The following is a 21,983-nucleotide window of genomic DNA, read 5'->3' on the forward strand; positions in this document are numbered from 1 at the left end:
AAATGGGCTCTTCTTTTATGCCCAGGACAGGTACTGTGCTGTGCAAATAGCCACTACAGGAGATAACACCAGCCGCCTTGCTAATAACTCAGAACACTGTGGATTCTGGGAGCATCTTTCAGATAAAGAAAAATTTTTATGAAATGGGTGACTCTGTTTCAGTTGGACAACAGATTATCGTCCATTTGAGACTTGCCTCATTGGGGACCAGGGATTAGCTGAAATAAAAAGAGAAAATAATAAACTTCAGAGGGCTGACTTGTGCTCTGCATGGGTGAACTCGCAGCACTACACGATGCAAGGTAATAACGTGGTCCTAATGACCACACTTAAGGATGTGGTGCAAAATCATTCATGGGAGGAAATCTCAAAAAGATCAGTTAAAAAGGAAGTAGACAGCAAGATGTGGAACATGAAGTAGAACTAACAGAGAGAGATCAGAAATGTATTAAGTTAAGAAATTAAGGTCAGTTATCTTATAGCTACACTCAGGAGTTGACTTTTAAGCAGGAGAGAGGGGAAAATGTTTTCTATAGTTGGAAGTCATAAAAGGGAAGCTAATGGTCTAGAATTAGGCACATTCAGGTGAGGGGAGAAGTAATCTTTGAGCAGGAAGTTACCTGAGTCATCCTAATTAGAACTGCTTAAAAATAGGACAACTAAAATACTGGTGGGATTAACCTGTATAATCATGCGCTTGAGAGGAGGAGGGGAATTAACCCCAAGGCAAATTCCAAAGTAGCCTTTTCCTGGAAGCCTCCCTTGCACTGACAGTCTCCAAAGTTACTTTAATACCTTTTTCTGTTCTTCTCTGCTTGTATTTCTGATTTTTTTTCCTATGCAATTCTCTATTCTCTCAAAAGTTGGACTGACTAATCTCCTCCACCAAATTGTACGCCCTTGTATTTACAGATTTATCTAATAAATCATATCTTATAAAAATTATCCTTAATTGGTCTAGAATTCTCTGTGGCTTGAAGCTATTGCTGTAAGACCAAATTAATTCTTCTTCTAAGTATCTATGCTAATGGGTAATTTATCCAAATTGAAGAGCTGTTAGTACATTCATGATGCCATCATCATGAATTGAAGGAGCCAAAACACCTTCCCAGGAAGAGAAATACAAAGTGCCACAACCACAGTGGTCTGGAATCCAAAATAGAAGCTGCCTAAATGTGTGACTTTGAGTAAATCATGAGGGAACATTTATTAATTGGTATAGCTATACTCTATTTCTGGAAAAAATATATTTCTATCAGGGGATGCAAAGAAACCAATAACATAATCTGGCTATAAATTATAAGAAAATGATAGAATTAGTCATTTCCATCCTAGTGAATGAAACATATTTTGAGGTTCATTCTTCCTCTTGTAGAGCACAATGTTTTACTGCTCTTAAAGCTGTCTAAGAGAGAGTCCATGGGGCTTCTAAGAAGGAAAACAGATTAATTGTTGGAGACTGTGAAAGCATGGCTTATTTTCAACTAAAGCTTCAAATAAGTTTGAAAGTTTCCCAATTGCTCTGTTTTTCCTTGTAGAATACTACACAGAAAATGCTCCCTATGTGTTCCTGCTCTCTCTCCTCAATATGACCAATATTCTATATATCTTAAATTAGTGATCAGGATAATTTCATAATTCAGTTTATTTGCCATAACTGCACTCATTAGACTACTTCTGGGATCCTTTCTCCCATTGTTTCAATAAAATTACTTGCAGCATTTTTCATGTGCTTGTGTGTTTGTGGGTCCGTACATGTGTGTAACAAGGTACATGCACAAAGACATGTGCACACACACATCACAGAAGATCAAGGGCCATTTTTTGGTCATATACCTGCTCCATCATTCAAATGTCTGATGCCTTTCTAATTGACATTCTGGTCTTCTGGTCTAAGAGATTTTTAAGAAACTTGAATATATTTTTGAATCACTTTTTAATTCCTTTTCTTTTGCTATAAGAAAAAAATGGATTTTGCAATTAATCTAAAAACCTCTATGTTTGTTTTTAAGTATAGTACTTGTAGAAATCACTACCTACTTAGTAAGTGGGTCCAAATCTATTAGTTCATCACATGTTCATGGTGTGCTTACTATGTGCAAGCGTTGTACTAAGTGATGGGGAGGCTGATAAGAACCTCATTTGCAATGAAGTTCCTGCCTTTGTGGAAGTTACAGTGTGGAGGAAATGGGATTGGTTATAATTTTCAAGAGCACTAAAGAAAATAAACAAGATGCTGTAAAATTGTAATGAACGTACCTAAAGTGGTCTAGGAAAAGTTACTTGAGGAACATGCAACCTGTCTTACACAGCACAGGAGTAAACTAAGCAGAAGAAGTGCATTGGAACCATTCTAGCAAACTGAACAGCCCACAGAAAGCCTGCATGTGTCAAGAATAAGAAATGTGGCTACAGGTGACTGAGATCAGAATGAGCTTTGATATGAAGCTAGAAGTGGGTGAAACTAGAGGCTGCTGGTAGTTTGGATTTTTTTTCCTAAGGGGAGTAGGAAGTCATCAAATTGTTTTAAATAGAGAAATGATATGTTCAAACCACAATTTGAAAGAGATTGTTCCATCTACGCTTTGAAGAATAGATTGGATGGGAACTAAGTGGGACATTGGTGGATGAGATGGCTTTGGGAACTAAGAAGCCTGGGTTTGATACTGAGTTCTGTTTTTTGTTAACTTTGTAATTTTTATAAAAGTTTGTTAACCTTCTTAACCTTCAGTTTTCTCATCTCCATAATGGAAATAATAATACCATTGATGTTATTTGTATTCTTGTGAGAACTAAATGAGATAATGTTTATGTAGCCACTATTCTAGTGCTGGTACATGGTGATAGCTGTGAAAAAATTAGTGGTGATACCATGTCCCATTGTCCTACATATAGGACACCTGAAAAAAGTATACAATTTTAATAGAACACTTATAAAATTGTTCTGTTTAAGTTTTTGATAGATGTCCTATATGTAGAATGTAATGAGTTAACTGCAAAGGAGGTATGGAAGGTAGAAAAATTCTTAGGATGCAATGTCCATAGTACTTTCTCATTAGCAAAATGCATGATGAAAGAAGTTGAGAACTAAAGAGTTTTAGCAAAATACACTTGTTTAACTTTAAATTTCAGGTATAATTTTTAGATAGTATAAACAAATACTTAAGATATTTTTTACTAAAATTATTATTGTTAAATTCAAATATAATTGGGTATCATGTATTTTATCTGGTTTTCCTACCAAAGATGTCTCCTACCAAAGATAAGCAACTGAATAGATGGTATGCTATGCTGAAATGGAGAGGAATAGAGGGAGTCTGGTTTTTAGCTGAAAGATTGTGAAGTAGGTTTTAAATACACTGAATTTAGGTATCTTGGAGATACAAAAGTATGATGTAAATTATTTACTCAGTTTTTTTTTGGTCATAATTGACACACTCATTAAGAATATCTGTAACCATATTTGTACTGGGAATTGGGTAGTGCCATAATAGAATATCCTATTTTTCTATGTAATCAAAATGTTATCTTTTTAATAGAAGACTAGGAAAAAAGCATATATAAATTTTTTCATTTCTTTATTTCCAGGTTTTTATATTTCTCCAGGCAGTGCTGCTGGCTGCCTGCCATGTTCATGCCATGCAACTGGTGCAGTTAATCACATCTGTAATAGCCTAACTGGCCAGTGCAGGTGCCAAGATGCTTCCATTGCTGGGCAAAGCTGTGACCAATGTAAAGATCATTACTATGGATTTGATCCTCAGACTGGAAGGTAAATCTTTATAAGAGTGAATTATTTAATATTGTAGTGTTTACATTTACAATTTCTGTTTCTTTACTAACAGTAATTTTGGGCAGTCTTAAAGCACTATATTTTATTAAAAGAGTCTTTTTATCAATATATTTTTATTTATTGACATTTATTAAACCTAATGGTGATCTTTGACTATTTCTTGGAGTAGGTTGCTGTGCATTGATGTACCCTGTACTAGAGTCTGATAATAATACTGAATAAGATAAAAATCTTTTTTACCTCAAAAAGTTTAGTATCTGGATGTGGAGAAAAGTAGGTAAACAGACACCTAGGTAAGAAAACACATATAGAAAATATATGTAAGACAGCTGGAAATATGTATATATGCATGCTTTGGTCTACATGGCTACTAAATTTATTGTTTATTGCATCTATTTATGTTTTCCTTGTATTTCTAATTTAGGTTTAAAGATTTACAGATGAGAAAATCTAATTTCATATTTTATGATATTATTTTTTTCAGTGTATAAAGTGCATTTTGAAAATAAATTAATCACTTTTCAAAATTACCCTGTGTTTAATATTCTATTTCTTATTTCCTGTATATCAAAGGGGACATTTGCCTTTACTCATTTGAGTTCTTTGCTGTATTTTAAAATATGGGCTACAAAGTCAGTTCAATCTCCTTTCTCTTTCTCCCCAAATCCCTTTCTCTCTCTTACTTCAGATTACGAGCTTATCCAGACTCTATTATGTCTTTTAAAAAGTGTTCCTACCACTAAGAAATGGGTCTTGTGTTCTGAACTTAGGAGATACATAACATCAGTAGAGTGTCTTTTTCTCAATATTTGCATGTGTTTAAATATAAGTAATTATGTCTGTCTGTCTTTCTGCTGGGAATGGAACCCAGGTGCTAGCACACAGGAAGCAAATGCTCTACTACGGGGCTCCATGCCCAGCTCTATTTGGGCTCTTTTTAGCACATGGTCTCTGCAGATTGCCTTTTGGCTCTTACACATCTCATGGACTCCTCCATTAGAGTATAGATAAGGTGACAGTTGATTTTTTGTAAAAGAACTAAAACCATTTTATTCTTATTTTCTTTTAAAATTTAATTTGATTTAAAAAGAGTACAGAAAGCCCATGGTATAGTGAATGTTAAAGGAAAGAACTGTTAGGATTTTAATAGTAAACCTGGAGTCGGTATGCCACTGAACACAATTTTTATTGAAAGAACATTCTAAAAATTTCTGAGTTGCAACTCTAGGGTTGGTTTGTTCCACTCCTGGCTCCCTCTCTCTTTAAATGTCCTATCTGTTCTGTCATTCTGACCACACATACTTAGAAAAAGAAGAACCTTCTTCTCAACCATCTGTCTTCTTTCCAACATTCATGCCCATCAGTGATGGCGTTGTGTGACAGTCTCATACCCATTTTGTTCTACTGATCCCTCTCGTTATTCTTTCTGGGGTTATCACCAAAGCCTTGCTCAATGTCCAAGAACTATCTAATTGTTCCAGCTTTTGACTTCACTTATTTTTATTTGACTGAAACCTTATTATCTTCATTACACCCTTTTCTTTATCCTTCAATGTTCTTAAACTCAAAGCTGACCTTTACCCCACTCTGTTTCTCTCCCACTTTCTACCCATCTCTCTCTCTACCTCAGGTTAATCTAAGCCCAAGAACTGCTTACAGAATAGTGTTCTATCATCTATCACTCTGCAGTAGGCCTGGCTAGCACTGGAGTTGAACTCCCTGGGTTAGAAGGTAGATTGAAATGTTTACCCAAATTGATGAGGAATAGGAAGAGCCAAAGAAGGATGTATAAGCTACATTACTGGAAGGTACTGAGATTAACATCAAGAAAGAAGAATTCAGTCAAATAAAAGAGATGACAGCAGGATGGAGTCTTGGAGATAGAGCCAAAGTGTGAAAGGCTGGGTGGTTTTCAAAAGAATAATAAAATCCAGAGTAAGTGTGAGTTTAAAGCAAAAATACTCATGATAAGTTTTGTATAAATAAAATCACTTCTCTTATACCTATATTGATTATATTGGTTCAGGGAGGTAACTACTTTTTTAAAGTTTCAAATTATCTTTTGAAATTACAATACTTTTCTTCTATCCTTATATCTCTTGTTGTTATTCTTAGAGGCTTTCGTTCATTAAGTATCTTATTAGAGGAATTGTTATAATTCGGATCTGGAATATACACACAAGGTCCATGTATTAAAGGACTGGTTCCCAGCTTGGTGCTTTGGGAGGTGATAGTAACTTTAAGAGGTGGGGCCTAGTGGGAGGTCTTTAAGTCATTGTGTGTGGTGTGGGGCGGGGCATGCCCCAGAGGGGAATAGTAGGACCAATTCCCTTTTTTCTTGTTACTTTTTACATCTTGGCCATGAGGTAAACAGTTTTGCTTTGCTACAGACTCATAACATGCTGTCCCACCATAGACCTAAAGTAAAAGAAGTGACTGATTTTGGACTGAAAACTGTGAGCCAAAATAAACCTTTCTCTTTATAAGTTGATTAACTCAGGTCTTTGTTATAGTGGCCAAAAAAAAAAAAAAAAAAAACCCTAACTAATATAGGGATGCATTTTTTTTTCCTTCTAACTTCTGCCAGTGTACTGAACTATTTTTCTGTCTACTTATGCACTTCTTTGACCTCTTTATTCATTTAATTCCTACTCCAGTGTCATCCTGGATTCTCTGCTTCTCCAGTATTCCTAATCTTAGAAATGCTCCTCTATGAACATGACATCTCTTCAAATCTGTCATCCCGGAACCATCTCATAGCTTGCTACTTCTTTTAATGCCTAGTCCAGTACCCCTAACTGGTCCTCTTTGATCAGCCTTCTCCTTGAGCAGCCTGATGCTACTAAGATCTTTCCCTTCTGCCATACCATGAGCCAGCTGCAGAGATGATTGCCTTCCTCATGTCCTTAACCTGTGACAATGTGCAGGAAGATCATGCACCTGTGCTTACTGAAAGCATGGCTCTGCATATGCTTCTCATCACCTCACTCTCTGGCCCCTTTAAACTGTTACCAGTCTTAGAATTTCAACTTCCTGCCTTTGCTCTTGCAGATTATTTAGGCCTCTGTTTTATAAAAAGAGGACCTGCATATCTATCTCCAGGTTATCTTCTCTCCACCTTCAACCTGCACACTTTTTCAGGCATGTTTAATTTTTCATTTATTAATAGAAGAAGAAACAATGTATCTTTTTCTAAAAAATAACCTATTGGCTGTTCTTGATGTGATCCCTACTAGTTTCTTTATCTTGCTCCTCCCTGTCCTTCTTTCCTTTGAACATTGCTCCATAAAATCCTCCCCTTATTTGAACTTAAACTCTCTTCACTGGCTATAACATTCTGCAAATATCCTCTTCATCACCATCTCAAAACCCCTTCCCTTGACTCTGCCCTACTTTATGAATCCCATGTAATCTCATACTCTTCCAATTACTGGCATTTAAGCACAGGTTTTTTCTTTTTTTCTTCATTTTGTCCCATTCCCATTTGTTCCTCAGCTACTACAATTTGTAAAAACCTATAAAAAGTTATCAATCGATGACTACTAGTTTAATGACTTTGTGTGTGTGTGTGTGTGTGTGTGTGTGTGTGTGTGTAGTTGAGGATCAAAGTTAGAGGATGGCACATTGCTAGAAAAATATTTTGACCATTTAACTACATCCCCAGCTTCCTAGATAATTCTAAAAACTCTCATCCAAATCAAGGAAAGGTGTATAACATGATATAATGGATAAAAATGGGTTATAGAAAAAGAGAATTAGACAACTGTGTCTCCCTGGACATATACATGGTTGTCAGCGGCACTTTCCACTGAAGTCATCAGGAAGGTGGCAGTAGGCCCCTGGAAGGCTGATATGGATCTCTTTCTAGAGTTTAGTGAGGCCAGTGCCTGATGTCTATCTTAGACCTAGCAAATTTAAATGAGGACAGATAGTCTGGCCAGATCTGGAAAAGCAAGCTGGAAGAAAGTATGCTATGTAGTTTATATAGCCAGAGTTCATCAGGACAAGGCCTTATGAGCACCATAAGAAAGACAGAGAGCATGAAGTTGTCTTATTGTCTGCACAGAGTGTTGTCGGGAAGGCGGAAGAGGCCTGAGTAAAGGAAAAGGTGAGAGTCCTGTGGGCTAAATTAGTAAGCAGCTAGTTAGAATAGAGATGTGTCTGACTACACTGAGACTACACGGGGGAGAGAATTCCAGGAGGGGGAAAAAGAAAAATCAATGAAGAAATCACAAAAGTTGTGCCCTCAGTGAACAGCTGGCTTTAAACATATGCAAGGTCCCGGGGCACAGCCTATTTTGAATTTGCTGGTCCAGTGAATGCCAGGCCCTCTCACAGCCTGCACACAGAGGTGTGTTGTAGAAAGAGAAGGAGCCAACCAAGAGAACTCCTCTGGTTGGAGACTTGCCACCTTCATCACATCCTAGCTAGAACAAAGGTGAGAGAAGTGTGTTCTTTAAATGTCTGACTAGAATGTTGACTAAAACACAGAATTAGATATTTGATCTTCTGGATCAAATCTGTTTTACATCTTAAGGTAATTCAGTATGTCTGTTGCCTCAGAAAGGACAGAGAACTACATGACTGATTTATTTTGTATCCTGGTGGAAGATGAGGAAATTAGCTCCTCATAATAGATTTAATGAGTCAATGAAAGACAAAAATTGATCTGTGATTGCTTCTTATGATTCATGGTTTTCCATTGTGATCATCCCATTGTCTTTTTCATGATCTCTTCCTTAGGTGCCCCTATGTGCTACTTCTCTGATTTGTTTCATGTCTCTTGCTGGTCACTCCTTGTTAATACACCCCTTCAATTTACACATCTGTGTCCACAGTTTCAACCGCTGCACACATGTTAATGACTCTTGAAAACATTATCATCTATTCAGTTTCTTACCATGGGCACCAGATATCTCTGAGATTTTACACTTGTGTATCTCACAAGCAATTCATTTTTTTTTTTTTTTTTGGTACTGGTAATTAAACCCTGGGCCACTCCACCACTGAGCCACATCTCCAATTTGTTTTCTTCTTTTTTTTTTAATTTTGAGTTAGGGTCTCACTAAGTTTCTGAGGGTCTTACTACATGGCTGAAGCTGACATCAAACTCGGAATCCTCCTGCCTTCACCTCCTAAATCCAGTGTGAGTGGGATTCCAGTCTGAGTGGGTATGCCCAACTGCATTCCATTCTTAGTATAGCCACAGAACTAATCTCCTTGATGTTAGTTTTCTCAACCACCCCCCAAATAAACAAATGTCTCATGCATTCCTCACCTTAATAAAAGAAATATAAACCTTCAAGTACTTATTCTAAACCACTAATGTTTGAGTGGGACTTGTAATTCTCTTTGTATTGGCAGAATTGGTTCTGATATGGAGTAGAATTGATAACAGGCCACTGCTGGGAAAAGATACGGAAGGAAGGGTCACCATATATAATGAAGCTCCTCTGAAAAGAATAGAAAGGAGAAAACGTCCCATGACCTCATGGGGCCCAAGGCAGTCAGCAGAATTTGCCATGTGCGTTGCTTACAATTTGAGTTGACCCTTCTATTCCACTGATGAATTTTGCTGTCTCTTTTCACTTTGGCATTGATAATCATTGGAGAGGAAATCCTCTAGCATAGAAGGTCATAGAGGAAAAATATTTCAAAATCTGACAATGAGAATTGCTTGAGTTTATATGTTTACTCATCATTGAGAAGGGATAAAAATGGACTTTCTTCTTTTTATGTTTTCCAATTTCTTGAATGATAGTGTTCTTGAATGTCTTTGTTGGCTTCTGGTTGTTATTGTATATAGACTCACTTTAGCTATTTTGAAAATGTGTACAAAAATGGCTAAAATATATGGGAATCCATCTAGCATGAGAAATGTTTATTTCTTGAAGGAAAAAGTTCACTCGGGCTAAATGTCTATGGACATGTAGTATAGGAAAATAACTAAGTGCTCATGTTAAAAAAAAATTAAATAGGAAGAAATTAGCTAAAATCAACTGATTGTGTTTGAGCTCTAGGTACTATGGCAAATGCTTACAAATATAAATTTATTAATTTCCAATATCTACAATAAAATGTGTTTTGTTGTTAAGAAGATAAAATATCATTGTATTTCTTAATCAATTTTGGAAAACACACTGACTTCCTCATCTGAATTTTTCATTTTCATATTCAGAGACTCATATTCATCCCTCCATAAAGTTCACACCTATTCCCTCTCTTCTCTACGCTCTCTTTATTATTCATTGCAATGTTTGCTGTATTTTTTTTCTTGGTTTATTTTCTACAAAATAAAACCTGATCCTAAACTGTAGAAACAATAGCAAAAATCCACCCAACACACCCATAAGTTCCCGGGAACGATCTGGAAAAGCGTTCACCTGTTTCCCCTCAAAAGTTACCAATCAGAAAAAGGGGGTATATATGTAAAAGAGCTGATCCAAGTTTAAACATTCCTCCATTTATCTCTGACACATAAAGCAAACATAGTTTAATCAGTATTGAAAATAACGAGGCAAACAAAGGTATCTTCCAGCTGAAAAAAAATCAATACAGCAAAAAAGGCATATTGTATGTGTATAACCCCAAAACAATGAGACAAAAATGGACTGTATTCACTTTGTCTCAGAGCCATATTTGACCCTCTGCCCTCTCTAGTGCTGTCCTCTTGTTGACCTGTACCTGTGATTCCTCTTTCCCCAGACCTAAGTCTGCTCCACTTCCTCGGATGCTCTACCATTTCCTTACATAACATCTGCCTGTTACAACCCTCAAGGTTTCCCCTGATGATGAATCTCTCTGTGTTCATTAGTCACAGTTTGCCTTGTGTAAGCCTTAAGGAGTTAGGAGGATCACTACTTGCCTTATTTACCAGCTGATGTTCCTTGAACTCTAATTGTCCTCAGGTGGCAGAGAATAAGGCTCTAGGCTGGCCAAGAATCCGAAAGCTCAGACTGCTGAAATACGAGGAAAACTTCTGTCATGAGATTCTTTTTGATTGTACTGCAGAAGTTCTCCATTTTAACACTGTGTTGTAGATTTGGTTGGGTAATCTTTTCACATGCCTCTTTCCAATTGATCTCAATTGGTGTTTACTCTGAGCACCAGCTCAAATGACAGCAGACAACTTTCTTGTCAACTGATCTCCTTTTATGGTGTGACAAGGGAAAGTTTGGGGTGGGGGATGTGTCTCCTAGATTCGTGCTTCTCTGTGACTCTGTAAGACAGCTGGCTGTCATCTGGGTCTTGTCTAGCCTGAGCTTACTCACAAGGTGGTGACTGTGATTCAGAAAGACAGCAAAAATCTGCCAAGGCACTTGAGGCCTTTGTTTGAAACTACTTCAGTGTTACTTTAGTCTTATTCTATTTGATAAAGCAAGTCACAAGGCCTGCCCATATTCAGGAGTGGGAAAACAGATTCCATTTTTTGGTAGAAAGAACTATACAGTTGTAAAGGACATGCACAGAAGGGAAGGTCAAAAACTGTGGTCATTTTTGCAGTCTCCCACAGTTCTATAAATGTATTTTCTCCCTTATTATAGATCACGTGTGATCTTGCAAGAAATGTCAGTTTTTATACATCCACAGTGGGCTTCCAATGTGATGTAATAGGAATAACATGGTGTGGGAGTTAGGGATGTTGCAGTTCCAGTTTGGCTTTCCTCTAGACCAGGTATATTAGCTTCTTCTTGCTGATGTAATAAATTACTACAAATTTAGTGTCTTAAAACAACACAAATCTATTATCTTATGGTTCTGGAGGTCAGAGGTCCTAAATTAGTTTTGCTGGGCTAAAAGTGTCAGCAGGCCACCTGAGCTTCTTCTGGAGACTCCAGGAGAAAATTCATTTTCTTTCTTTTCCCAGTTTCTAGAGGCCACCCACATTCTTTAACTCATGGCTCCTTCCTTCACCTTCAAAACTAGCAGAGTCATTTTTTTCTCCGACCTCTGCTTATGTCCTTGTATTTTTTTTTTCTCTCTGACGCTCACTCTCTTACATTTCTAAGAAGGTTTGTGATTATTTTGGGTGTTCTTGGATAGTCCAGGATAATATCTTCATCTCAAAATCATTAACCACATCTGGAAAGTAAGGAACACATTGACAAGTACTAGGAATTAGGACTTGGACATTGTTGTGTTCCATAATTCATCATCCAGTGACCAAATTCAGTCATCTGTGGCCCAAGACTCAAATCTGGCCTGCCACCTGCTTATGTCAATGAAGTTTTATTGGAGTACAACAATGTTCACCTTTTACATGTCGTCTATAGCTGCTTTCTGATGGCAGCAGCAGAATTCAGAAACAACAGAGATCATATAACCCACAAAGCCTGAAATACTGTCTGGGCCTCAGTGGATTAAGATTGCAGAAAGTGCAACTAGATTTACTTCCATCTTGGGCTAGTTTCTTCATCTCTAAGCATCATAAAATCATAACATTATAGACTTGGAAAGAATCTTAAGAGTAAATTGGGATGAATTCTGTCCTGTACGTTTCTGTGCATATATCACCTTTTCATAAATAAATGGTCAATGCCTATTCAACTTCTGCTCCAATAACATAGAGCTAAAAAGACCCCGAGGTCTTGTGAAGTAGTAGAGTTTCTTCCCCAAAATTATAATCCTGAGTCAGATAGAAATATGTTCTTCTTATTGAAAACACATTTTCAATTCTGTGATTTTCTTCTAATTTTTTACCTAAGTTTTGCCCATGGCCAGGGAGAATAAGTATAATTTAATTTCTCTTATACTTGAAAGTCCTTAAAAAATTTTTGAATCCACTATCATGTCTCAAAGTAATTTGTGTGATTAGGTAGAGTGTCAAAGTAGAAGGAGGGAAGGTTCTCAGATACAGATCCTCACTAGGCAAGTTCTTCTCTAGACAGGAATGGCTGATACCATTGTATGAATGCCACAGAGTAACTGCCCCAGTCCAGTTTTGATGAGTTCTCATACTCATGCCTGGGAATGCCTCACCCAAAGGAGTGATTTGGGCATTTTTAACTTCTCCCTTTCCTGTGAGAGTATTAACACCCTATTTCCTCTGCAATAAGCTATATGAGTATGACTTCCAACTCCAGCAAATTGGATCACCTGCCTCCAAGGTCTTTTGTATAATTCTGATTCTTGCTGCAAGAGAATATGGATGCTGTAGTAGGCTCTCATGAAAGAACTGAGAGTCTCAGTGAGACCACACCTCCATTGCAGACAGGAAAGGTGCTTAATTCTGGAAAGCCACACCCTTCCACAATGCCCTGGGGCTCTCCCTGGATCCTGAGCAAGGTTGCTGAACTGAGAACTACCTGGTCTTAAGGAGTCTAAGCAGAAACCAGCTCTTAAAGAAAAGCTATCTATTCCTCAGGGGTGAAGTCAGTGATGATATAGAGTTATGGCAATAAAAAGGAGCTCAAAAGAGCTGAATTTTCATTACAGGTGCAGGCCACATTTGGATTTCTATCTGCAGTCCTAAGTCAAAAACTTTCCCAATGTATTATTCAACAGTATTTGTTGAGACTTCACTTTATGCTAGCCTGTGTGCTTGCGACTGATGGGAGAACACTCCTGGCCCAATTTCTCCAATTTGCCTTCAAACCCCTTTTTTTATTCATTACTGATTCTTGTCCCGAATTCCTCAGCAATTTCATATCTATTCTTTCTTCATTCTTTGTGTTGAATGTCTTCATCATCCTTCTGTCAGCAAATTAGAAAGTCAGGAGTAACTCCATTCCCTTCTTCCCTTTTCAATTTGTCACCCATGTACTACCAATCTTATTTATTGATAATTTTTTAATTCTACCCCCTCATTTCCAAGGCTCCTTATTTCACACTTATTAAAACAAAATTATACACAATAAAGGAAAAGACATTTTAAACTTAGAAAGAGAAACACCAAACTAAAATGAATTGTGATGCCCTAATTTAGAAATATCTGCCTTCTCCTCCTTACCTTTCCAGCTTTATTAATCACCATTCCCAACTCTGAATAAATATACACAAATTTTAAATTGTTTGTATTTTCACACCCTCTCCTATTTTCTCTTTATTTTCTTCCCTCTCTAATTTGCCTGGCATCTTACTATTCATCTTTAAAAATTTAGCCCAAGTATCTCTTGCAAGATTTCTTCTTAATACAGGTTGAGTGAGTATCCTTTATCTGAAATGTATGGGAAAAGAAATATTTTAGATTTTGATTTTTTTAAATTTTGGAATATTTTATATATGTAATGAGATATCATGGGGATGGGACCCAGATCGAAACCCAAAATTCATTTATTTATGTAATACACGCATACCCACAAACATGAAATCTGATACACATATCCTGAAAGTGAGTTTATGCAATATTTTTAGTGTATCTTCATTTTGTTTTTTTTATGGCCCATATTATGAGCTCAGGTGTGAAACTTCAGTTGTGGCATCTTATCAGTGCACAAAATGGTTTCGATTTTGGGAATACCTCCAATTTGGGATTTCCAGGTTGGGGATGCTCAACTGGTACTCCTTTACTCATCCTTTCCCCTCTACCAGACTTGATAGTTGCTCCTTTGCTGTGCCCCTAAATACTCAGCATACATCTTTGTTAATGTACTATTTTTTCTTTTATATTAAATTGTGAGACCCTTGAGGACAGAAGCAACTCTTCAGTATTCATTTTTATGTACTCAGTGTTCATTCCAGTCCTGGAATATAACTGGTCCTTAGTGAAGGCTATTTGTCTCAATCAGTGTTTAGGTACCCTGAGTCGGGGCTCCAGACAGAAGAGTGGTGTGCAAAGAGAAATGTCAACAAAGTGATCAATATTTTGGCATATCTCTTAGGACTCCCTATTACAACTCTCCCCTAGATGATGAAGTTTCTGACAATGATGTCTATTATTGAAACTCACTCATTTCCTTAATAGTTATGTTTATGCAATAATAATAATTAGGATAACTCTTTTACTTACTGTTTGTGTAACTAGAAGAAACTCCCAAGAAAGGAAAATACATGAGATTCATGATTGAAGAGACAGAGGTCAATTAACATCTTTCCCAATGTATCTAGTAGATACTCAGTTACATAAGGACCTAAAGGACTCTAACAGCAGTGTGCTGGTGGAGATGAGTGTGCTTTCCTCCTGTTTTGTTTATCATAATGAACTGGTCAATAAACATCACAAATTGTTTATCTATATAAATCTTGACAGATTACTCTTTATGAAATCCATTTAGCAAGTGAGGTTTTCCCATAAGGATGAAAAATGAAGATTTTAAACAGATTGCGGGAGAAGCTCTGGCTGTACCAGGAGAGTCAGTGTAATAAAGGTTTCTTTATATTAATATTACAAAAACCATTTATCCTGGCAAAATCAATATCACAATTCATCTTAGTTTGGTGTTTCTCTTTCTAAGTTTAAAATGTCTTTCCTTTATTGTGTATAATTTTGTTTTAATAAGTGTGAAATATATTTCATTTAGCAGGTACTCTCAAGGAGGGATAACTTATAAAATGACATCAAACTTGTAGCTTATTTGCTAAAGTGTCTTAGAAAATTTTAAAATTATGTTTGAGTGGCTGAGAAATTTACAGGAATCATTTTACTTAAACCTTAATTACAAAATTATTCCCTGTGTCCTTTTGGTCTAGAAACAAACTACAGTATTCAGAAAAGTCTCCTCTGATGTACTTCAATTAGGAAAAATTCTTTCTTACTGAAATTAAGCAATTATAACGAGTCATATACATTCAATATAACAATGGCTGGAAGAAGAGACCATAAAATCAGGCATAGACACATTTAATTACTCAAAGCATTGCATGCTTTCCTAAGTAGTGATTTATTTATTCCATTTGGATTTGGAACTTAATATCCCATGGATATTGACATAACTGACTTCGAGTTATGCATGTAGCTGCTGGCTGGGAGAAAATAGAACTACATCAAGGAAAGGAATTATGTTATACACTGGCAACTATTACTCTAAATGTACTGTATGTAAAATAAGTGTGATTGTCTCATGAGTGAATGGTAATAAAAACTGAAATACTCAAGAGATGCTTTTTCATGAGTGGTATAGTGATATATATATGTGTGTATGTGTGTATATAAACATACACACACACACACACAAATATACATATATATACGCATGCATCTAGAGGAGCTTACCTCTTATTGTTTATGTTCACCAAGATTACATTAAAAGCCTATGGGCAATATGCTCTAATAGCATATAACGAAATTAAGAGCAAATCAAATATTTCATTGCTTCTGTAATTCCATTTTAATTTCTATGCATAATTTTCTTTAGCTTTAATACATAGTCTAAACAAAATATCTACTTGAAATGGAATTCTGATACAATGCATATAGATAAAAGACCTAATATAGTTGTTTGTAGGAGGGAAAAAATGTCCTTTTATCGTGACCATAAAAAGGGCAAACTACAGTATAGTGGTTTTCAAGAGAAACTGTACTTTATTTATTCCCAAGGGGATATTAGTCCATAAAACAAATTTGCAGCTTATTTGGCAGTATCTTAGCTTTTATCAGTCTTTTTAAGGGTGTTGAATGATTACCCAAGAGATCACACTGTAAAAGTTGCAGTGGGATAAAGCAACTCTACCCACCATCGTCTTTATTAGAACATATAGGTGAATCCATTTACTGTGGTTTGAAACGCACCACATGGAGTGTCCCTGTTTAAATGGCCTTCTTGTGATGCTTTTGCATTGCTAATACTTTGTGGCATCAAATTGTTTATCCCAATCAATGCCATGAGCCTAGGCTGTGTTGGAATAATTCACTCTAGGAAACAGGTTTTAGTTTGTTATGACAAAGTGCCAATACTGTTATTTTCACGAACAACTTTGAGTTCAAGAACTTTAAGTTCCAGTGAAGTGATATCAGTATCTCAGTAAATTAACACATTTTCATAAATTAGAATAATGCTCTATTCTCTAACCATTCTGGGTAAGTGAATTCAGTACATAAAATAGCAAATGAAATATATTGTCTACTGGGGCAAAATTTGCAGTATCCTTAAGTAAACAACTGGTATTTAGGCTAATCCAGAAGAGTCATCATGGCCTGAAAAATAAAGGAATATAACAATTTGCGGGGTGGGGGGGTCATTAATTAGTTTACAAAGGGAAGACATTCTGTAGCTTCCACATGAGCAGAATTTTCATAAAGAGCTGTTCTGTTTTGTGTTTGTGTAGCTGAAGCGTCCTTTTCAATATGTTGACTAAAACAGACTATTTACTCCACAATGTTATTGATAGGTATAACTTATACGATGAATTATTAATCAAAACACTATTCTCTTTGATGGTTTATTTGTCTTGTTTTCAGATGTCAGCCTTGTAATTGTCATCTCTCAGGAGCCTTGAATGAAACCTGTCACTTGGTCACAGGCCAGTGTTTCTGTAAACAATTTGTCACTGGTTTGAAGTGTGATGTTTGTGTTCCCAGTGCAAGCCATTTGGATGTCAACAATCTGTTGGGTTGCAGCAAAAGTAAGTGACCTCTGGCCCATGCTGGTGTAGGAAGCACCAGGACCCAGGGAAGGACATCTCCCTGGTGTTTTTGTTGTTGTTGTTCTCACTCCATTTTGAACCTATCAGGAAGGCCTAGAAACAGTACAAGAAATTTAGGTGAGAGGTGTTTTTGTTGTTGTTGTTGTTATTCAAAATACACTAAATGAAATGAGTATACTTTTCCTGGATTAAATAATTGGAAATAATTAAGTGATTATGTATATAGTGGAAAATTTCCAGTGGTTCACTGACCATTGGAAATCGCTGCTGAGATGACCATATTCCTGGTTTAACCTAGACTCAGGATTTCTCAGGATGCAAGACTTTATGTGCTAAAGTCAGGACAGTGCTAGTTAAACAGAAATGGTTGGTACCCTACTACACAGAGATACTTACAGGTAATTTCTTATGAGATTAATTTATATTTATTATGAGTTTCATATTTTTTCACCCCCTAATATTATGAACACTATCTATGATTAGTTGTTTATTGATATTATTATCATTATTTTTCATAGTATATTGACTCCTATGATTGCTATTCTTTTCTCTTTACTTTGTTACATTAATTATTTTAACATCTCCAACTTTGGATGTTTATTTTTTATTTTTGAATATTCACTATTTACATATGCATGAAGAAAATGCTTTTGTGCGCTATGTCACATGTTAAGAATACTGAAATGATGTGGAACACTGCCTCTGCTTTCGATTTGCATATATTCAAGTGGAAGAAACAGGTTCACAAACACATGTATATATGGGACTAGGATAGAGGTGTGTTCCAAGTAGCCTTTTGACTCAGCCTGGCCTGAGTCATGTTTTATTTAATCACATTTAGGTTTTTAATTCCTTAAATCCAAAGATTACATTTTAGTATCTTTTGATTTCTCAACACCATTCTCCACTACCTTAAATTGGACCTCTCAAGGTCACCAGCAGTCCCACAATTTCATAACATATTGATGTTTTCTCTTTGTTTACTTGAAGATCACATATCCTTACCTTTTCCAGAATTCCTAAGACATGCCTGCTGGGAACATGTGGTAAGGAGCCCTCTACAACATATTGTGCTATGCATATTCTCCTTGGGGTGTCCTGAGACTGTCATGAGTCACAATGCTAGGAAATGCCACAAGTCATGACAGATCATCACAAGCCAGCATGCCTGGAATTAGCTGTCTATATATTTAAGGGGGATAGAGAGAGAGGTGGAAATAAATAATGGCCCATTGGGCTCCACAGCAACTGTACTGTAGGTTTTAACTTAATGGAAGACGAAGTATATAAGGCTCAGTCAGATTTTGTACCTGTGTGGCTTCTCTTCAGTATCCTTTATTTCATCAATCCCTATGGATTGATGAAATAAGTAAAACTTTAGGTATTATGTTTCTCTTGAGAAAGGACTTGCATAACTGCTTTGTATTGGTACTTTATAAGCACAAATCTATATTTCATTGACCATTTAATGAATATTTGTTATTCAGTAATTATCTTTATAATTGGTTGATTTGTTTGCAATAAACCTTCCAGCATATTGGTGACTTTTGATTGGCTCTTCTGTTAATTTTACGTGAAAATGCTGTACCTGCTCCACACTTTAATTTTTACTGACTATTCTTCCGTCTGAGTTAGAATCTAAGAATCATACCTCTGGCAAAACTGAATAGTCTGGTCACTAGAGACCTAGCCTCCATTTCTTGGTAGTGGTAGATATTTACCTTTATCTTAAGCCTTTCCTTCTCTGGACCAAACATTCTTGGTCATTCCAAGTGCCTGATTTGTCATAATTTTCAAAACTTTCATATTCCCAATTATTCTTCTCTGGATAGATTCTTCTTGATTTTATATCCTTTTAAAATTGTGATCCTTGATATTAAACATATCCCTTCACCTGCCGTGGTTGTTACTGCTACCATTTTAAGTTTGTGTATAACAAAATCTACAGCACGGTGTAAATTTGGAAGATCAATATCACTTTTAAAAATTAGGACAGGTCTTTCCCTTCAGAGGAAGTTGAAATCTAGCAAGAACAATAGACATGAGAGTAGAGAGTAGGCAGGAAATGCTGACTGTGGGCTGAATGTGAAGAGACCCTTCTTTCCTGTTCCACCTTGATTTCCACGGGTACTTGCTTTTTATTCTAGTAACAACCATCCAGAAAAAGGGCTTCACAAAGATGTGATGTGATCCAAGGGAATGTTGTGCTATGTATTGAAACTGTGAACTACGACATGCTAGTATTTATTTCTGTGTCCATTGAATATCAAAAACATGTTCTTCTTAAAAATTGTCATGGTGCACCTCTACACAGGTTAGAAAATCTGGTGTGATGACTATTGTTATAATTTCTTCTTCCCTAGAGGCCACTGATAATAGGTTAGCAATATCACTTGTGTTTTTACTTTTTACTTTTTTTTTTTTTTACTGGGGGGAAGTGTGGGGCAGGAAGTCAGAGTGGGATTCTAGAATATTTCCAAAGTGTTCAAGAATTAAATTCAAATTAAAAATTAGTCTCTTTGACGGTATGCTTCCCTATTGGGTGGTTCTTTACTTTCCTATCAACACTGGTTTCATAGTTTCAAAATGATGGTCATTTTCCTTGATAGGGCCAATAGAAGCAAAACAGGGATTAAATAGTTGAATTGTTTTGCATGTGTCCCTAGTGAATGATCCAGGTTGTCCTAAATATGTGACAGTGTCAAGACTTGAATGCAAATGAGCTGTGAATGGCTAAATATGCAAGTTTGAGTATATACATGCTTTTTACATTAGTCATCTTTTTTTATCCATACTTTAGTTATCAGAAAGCCTTATAGTTCTCCTTTTATTAACAGCTTTATTGAAGTATAATTTATATATCACATTTTATGTGTGTAGCATAATGAATTTTAGGGAATTTATGGTTTTTGTAAACATAACTATAATACAGCTATATTCTATTATTTCAATAAAGTTCCCTTGTGCCCATAAACAGTTAATATCCATTTCCACTTCTAATCCTCAACAATTAGATATATGGTTTTGATGCAGCAATTTTCTTGGAGATTTATTATAAATGAAACCATACAATATTTAGGCATTTATATGTAGCTTCTTAGCAAAATGTTTTTGAGATTCATCCAAGTTTTTGCATGTCCTAGTAGTTTGTTCTTATTAATTGCTGAGTAGTATAGCATTTATGGATGGACAATGCTTTGTTTCTCCATTGATCTGTTGATATGTGGATTGTTTCTAAGTGTTATTTGTTATGAATGGTGCTTCGATCAACATATAGTTACAAATCTCTGGATATACTTATTTTTTTTAAAACTCTTGGGTATACCTGGGAGTAAAAAACTTGTTTGTATGGTAAGTCTATTTTTAATTTTTTAAAAAAACTGTCAATGTCTTTCCCATTGGGGCTGTTCCATTTTACATTTGCATCAGCAATTTATGGGAGGTCCAATTTCTTTACAGTTTCAACAACATTCAATATTGTTTTATTATTGCCATTTGGTGAGTGTACTGTGGTATCTCACATTGGTCATTTGTATTTTTCCAAATGAATAACCTTGTAGAGCAACTTTTCATGTGTGTTGTCATTTTTTTTTTTTGCAAAGTGTCTCTGAATTCTTATGCCCATGTTTTATCAGTTATCTTCTTATTGAGTTAAAGAATTTCTTACATATTTGAGATACAACTTGCAAATATTTCCTCCAATGATGTAAATTCCTTTTTCATATTCTTAATGATACATTTTAAAGAATTCAAACTTTTTATTCTTATGAAGTCTAATTTAGCAAGTTTTTTCTTTATGGATCATATTTTTGTATCCAATCTAAGAAATCTTTGCTTTGCCAATAGAACAAAAATTTTCTCAGTGTTTTCACCTTAAAGTTTGACATTTTAAGTGTGCACACACACACACACACACACACACGCTCAAACATATACCTGTTTCTGAAATATTTTGAATTAATTTTACATATATCATGAGGTAAGTATAAGAGTTCTTTATTTTTATGTTTGGTACATGAATATCCAAATGTTCTTATAATATTTGTTGAAATGATTATCCATTTATCATTGAGTTGCCTGAGAATCTATGCAAAAAAAATCAACTGGAATCATAATTTACATATTTAGTGGTGAAATATTAGAATTTTCCCCTCTAATATTAAGCACAATAGAAGGATGCTTACTTTTGTGAGTGCGATTCACCATCATAATGGTTATGTTAGCTAGCATATTTAGACAAGAAAGAGAAGTAGAAGTAGTTAAAATTGAAAAGAAAAATTTGAATTTTATGATGGTTTTTCTATTTTTGCAAAAAAATACAAAATTTATTGTGTTTTATAGACCAGAAATGAAACATCTGAAAAAGAAATTAGGAAAACAATTCCATTTACTATGTATCAAAGATTTAACCAACCAAATGGAAAACTTGTATACCTTAGACTGAAAGAAAATATAAAATAATGGAAAGAGATCCCATGTTTGGATGACATTTTCACTAAGACAACAATACTACCCAAAGCAGTCTATAGATTCAAGGTAATTCCTATCAGAATCTCAATGCCATTTTTTTTTCAGAAATAGAAAAACCTAACCCAAAACTTAAATATAATCTAAAGGGCCCTAGAAGCCAAACAATTTTGAAAAAGAAGATACAGGATTCATATTGCTT

At 35.7% G+C, this 21,983-nt stretch overlaps 1 protein-coding gene across 3 annotated transcripts in view; it reads left to right on the forward strand.

Annotated features, from left to right (window-relative positions):
• Positions 1–21,983, forward strand: part of Ush2a (usherin) — a 724,044-nt gene that overhangs the window by 179,516 nt on the left and 522,545 nt on the right. For all 3 annotated transcript variants that reach the window (XM_076831652.1, XM_076831654.1, XM_076831653.1), the window contains exons 13-14: positions 3,589–3,772; positions 17,130–17,293. In XM_076831652.1, coding sequence (XP_076687767.1) covers positions 3,589–3,772; positions 17,130–17,293 — 348 coding nt within the window. The remainder of the gene's footprint in view (positions 1–3,588; positions 3,773–17,129; positions 17,294–21,983) is intronic.

This window comes from Callospermophilus lateralis, chromosome 13 (assembly GCF_048772815.1).
Source record: "Callospermophilus lateralis isolate mCalLat2 chromosome 13, mCalLat2.hap1, whole genome shotgun sequence".
NCBI classification, from domain to species: Eukaryota; Metazoa; Chordata; class Mammalia; order Rodentia; family Sciuridae; genus Callospermophilus; species Callospermophilus lateralis.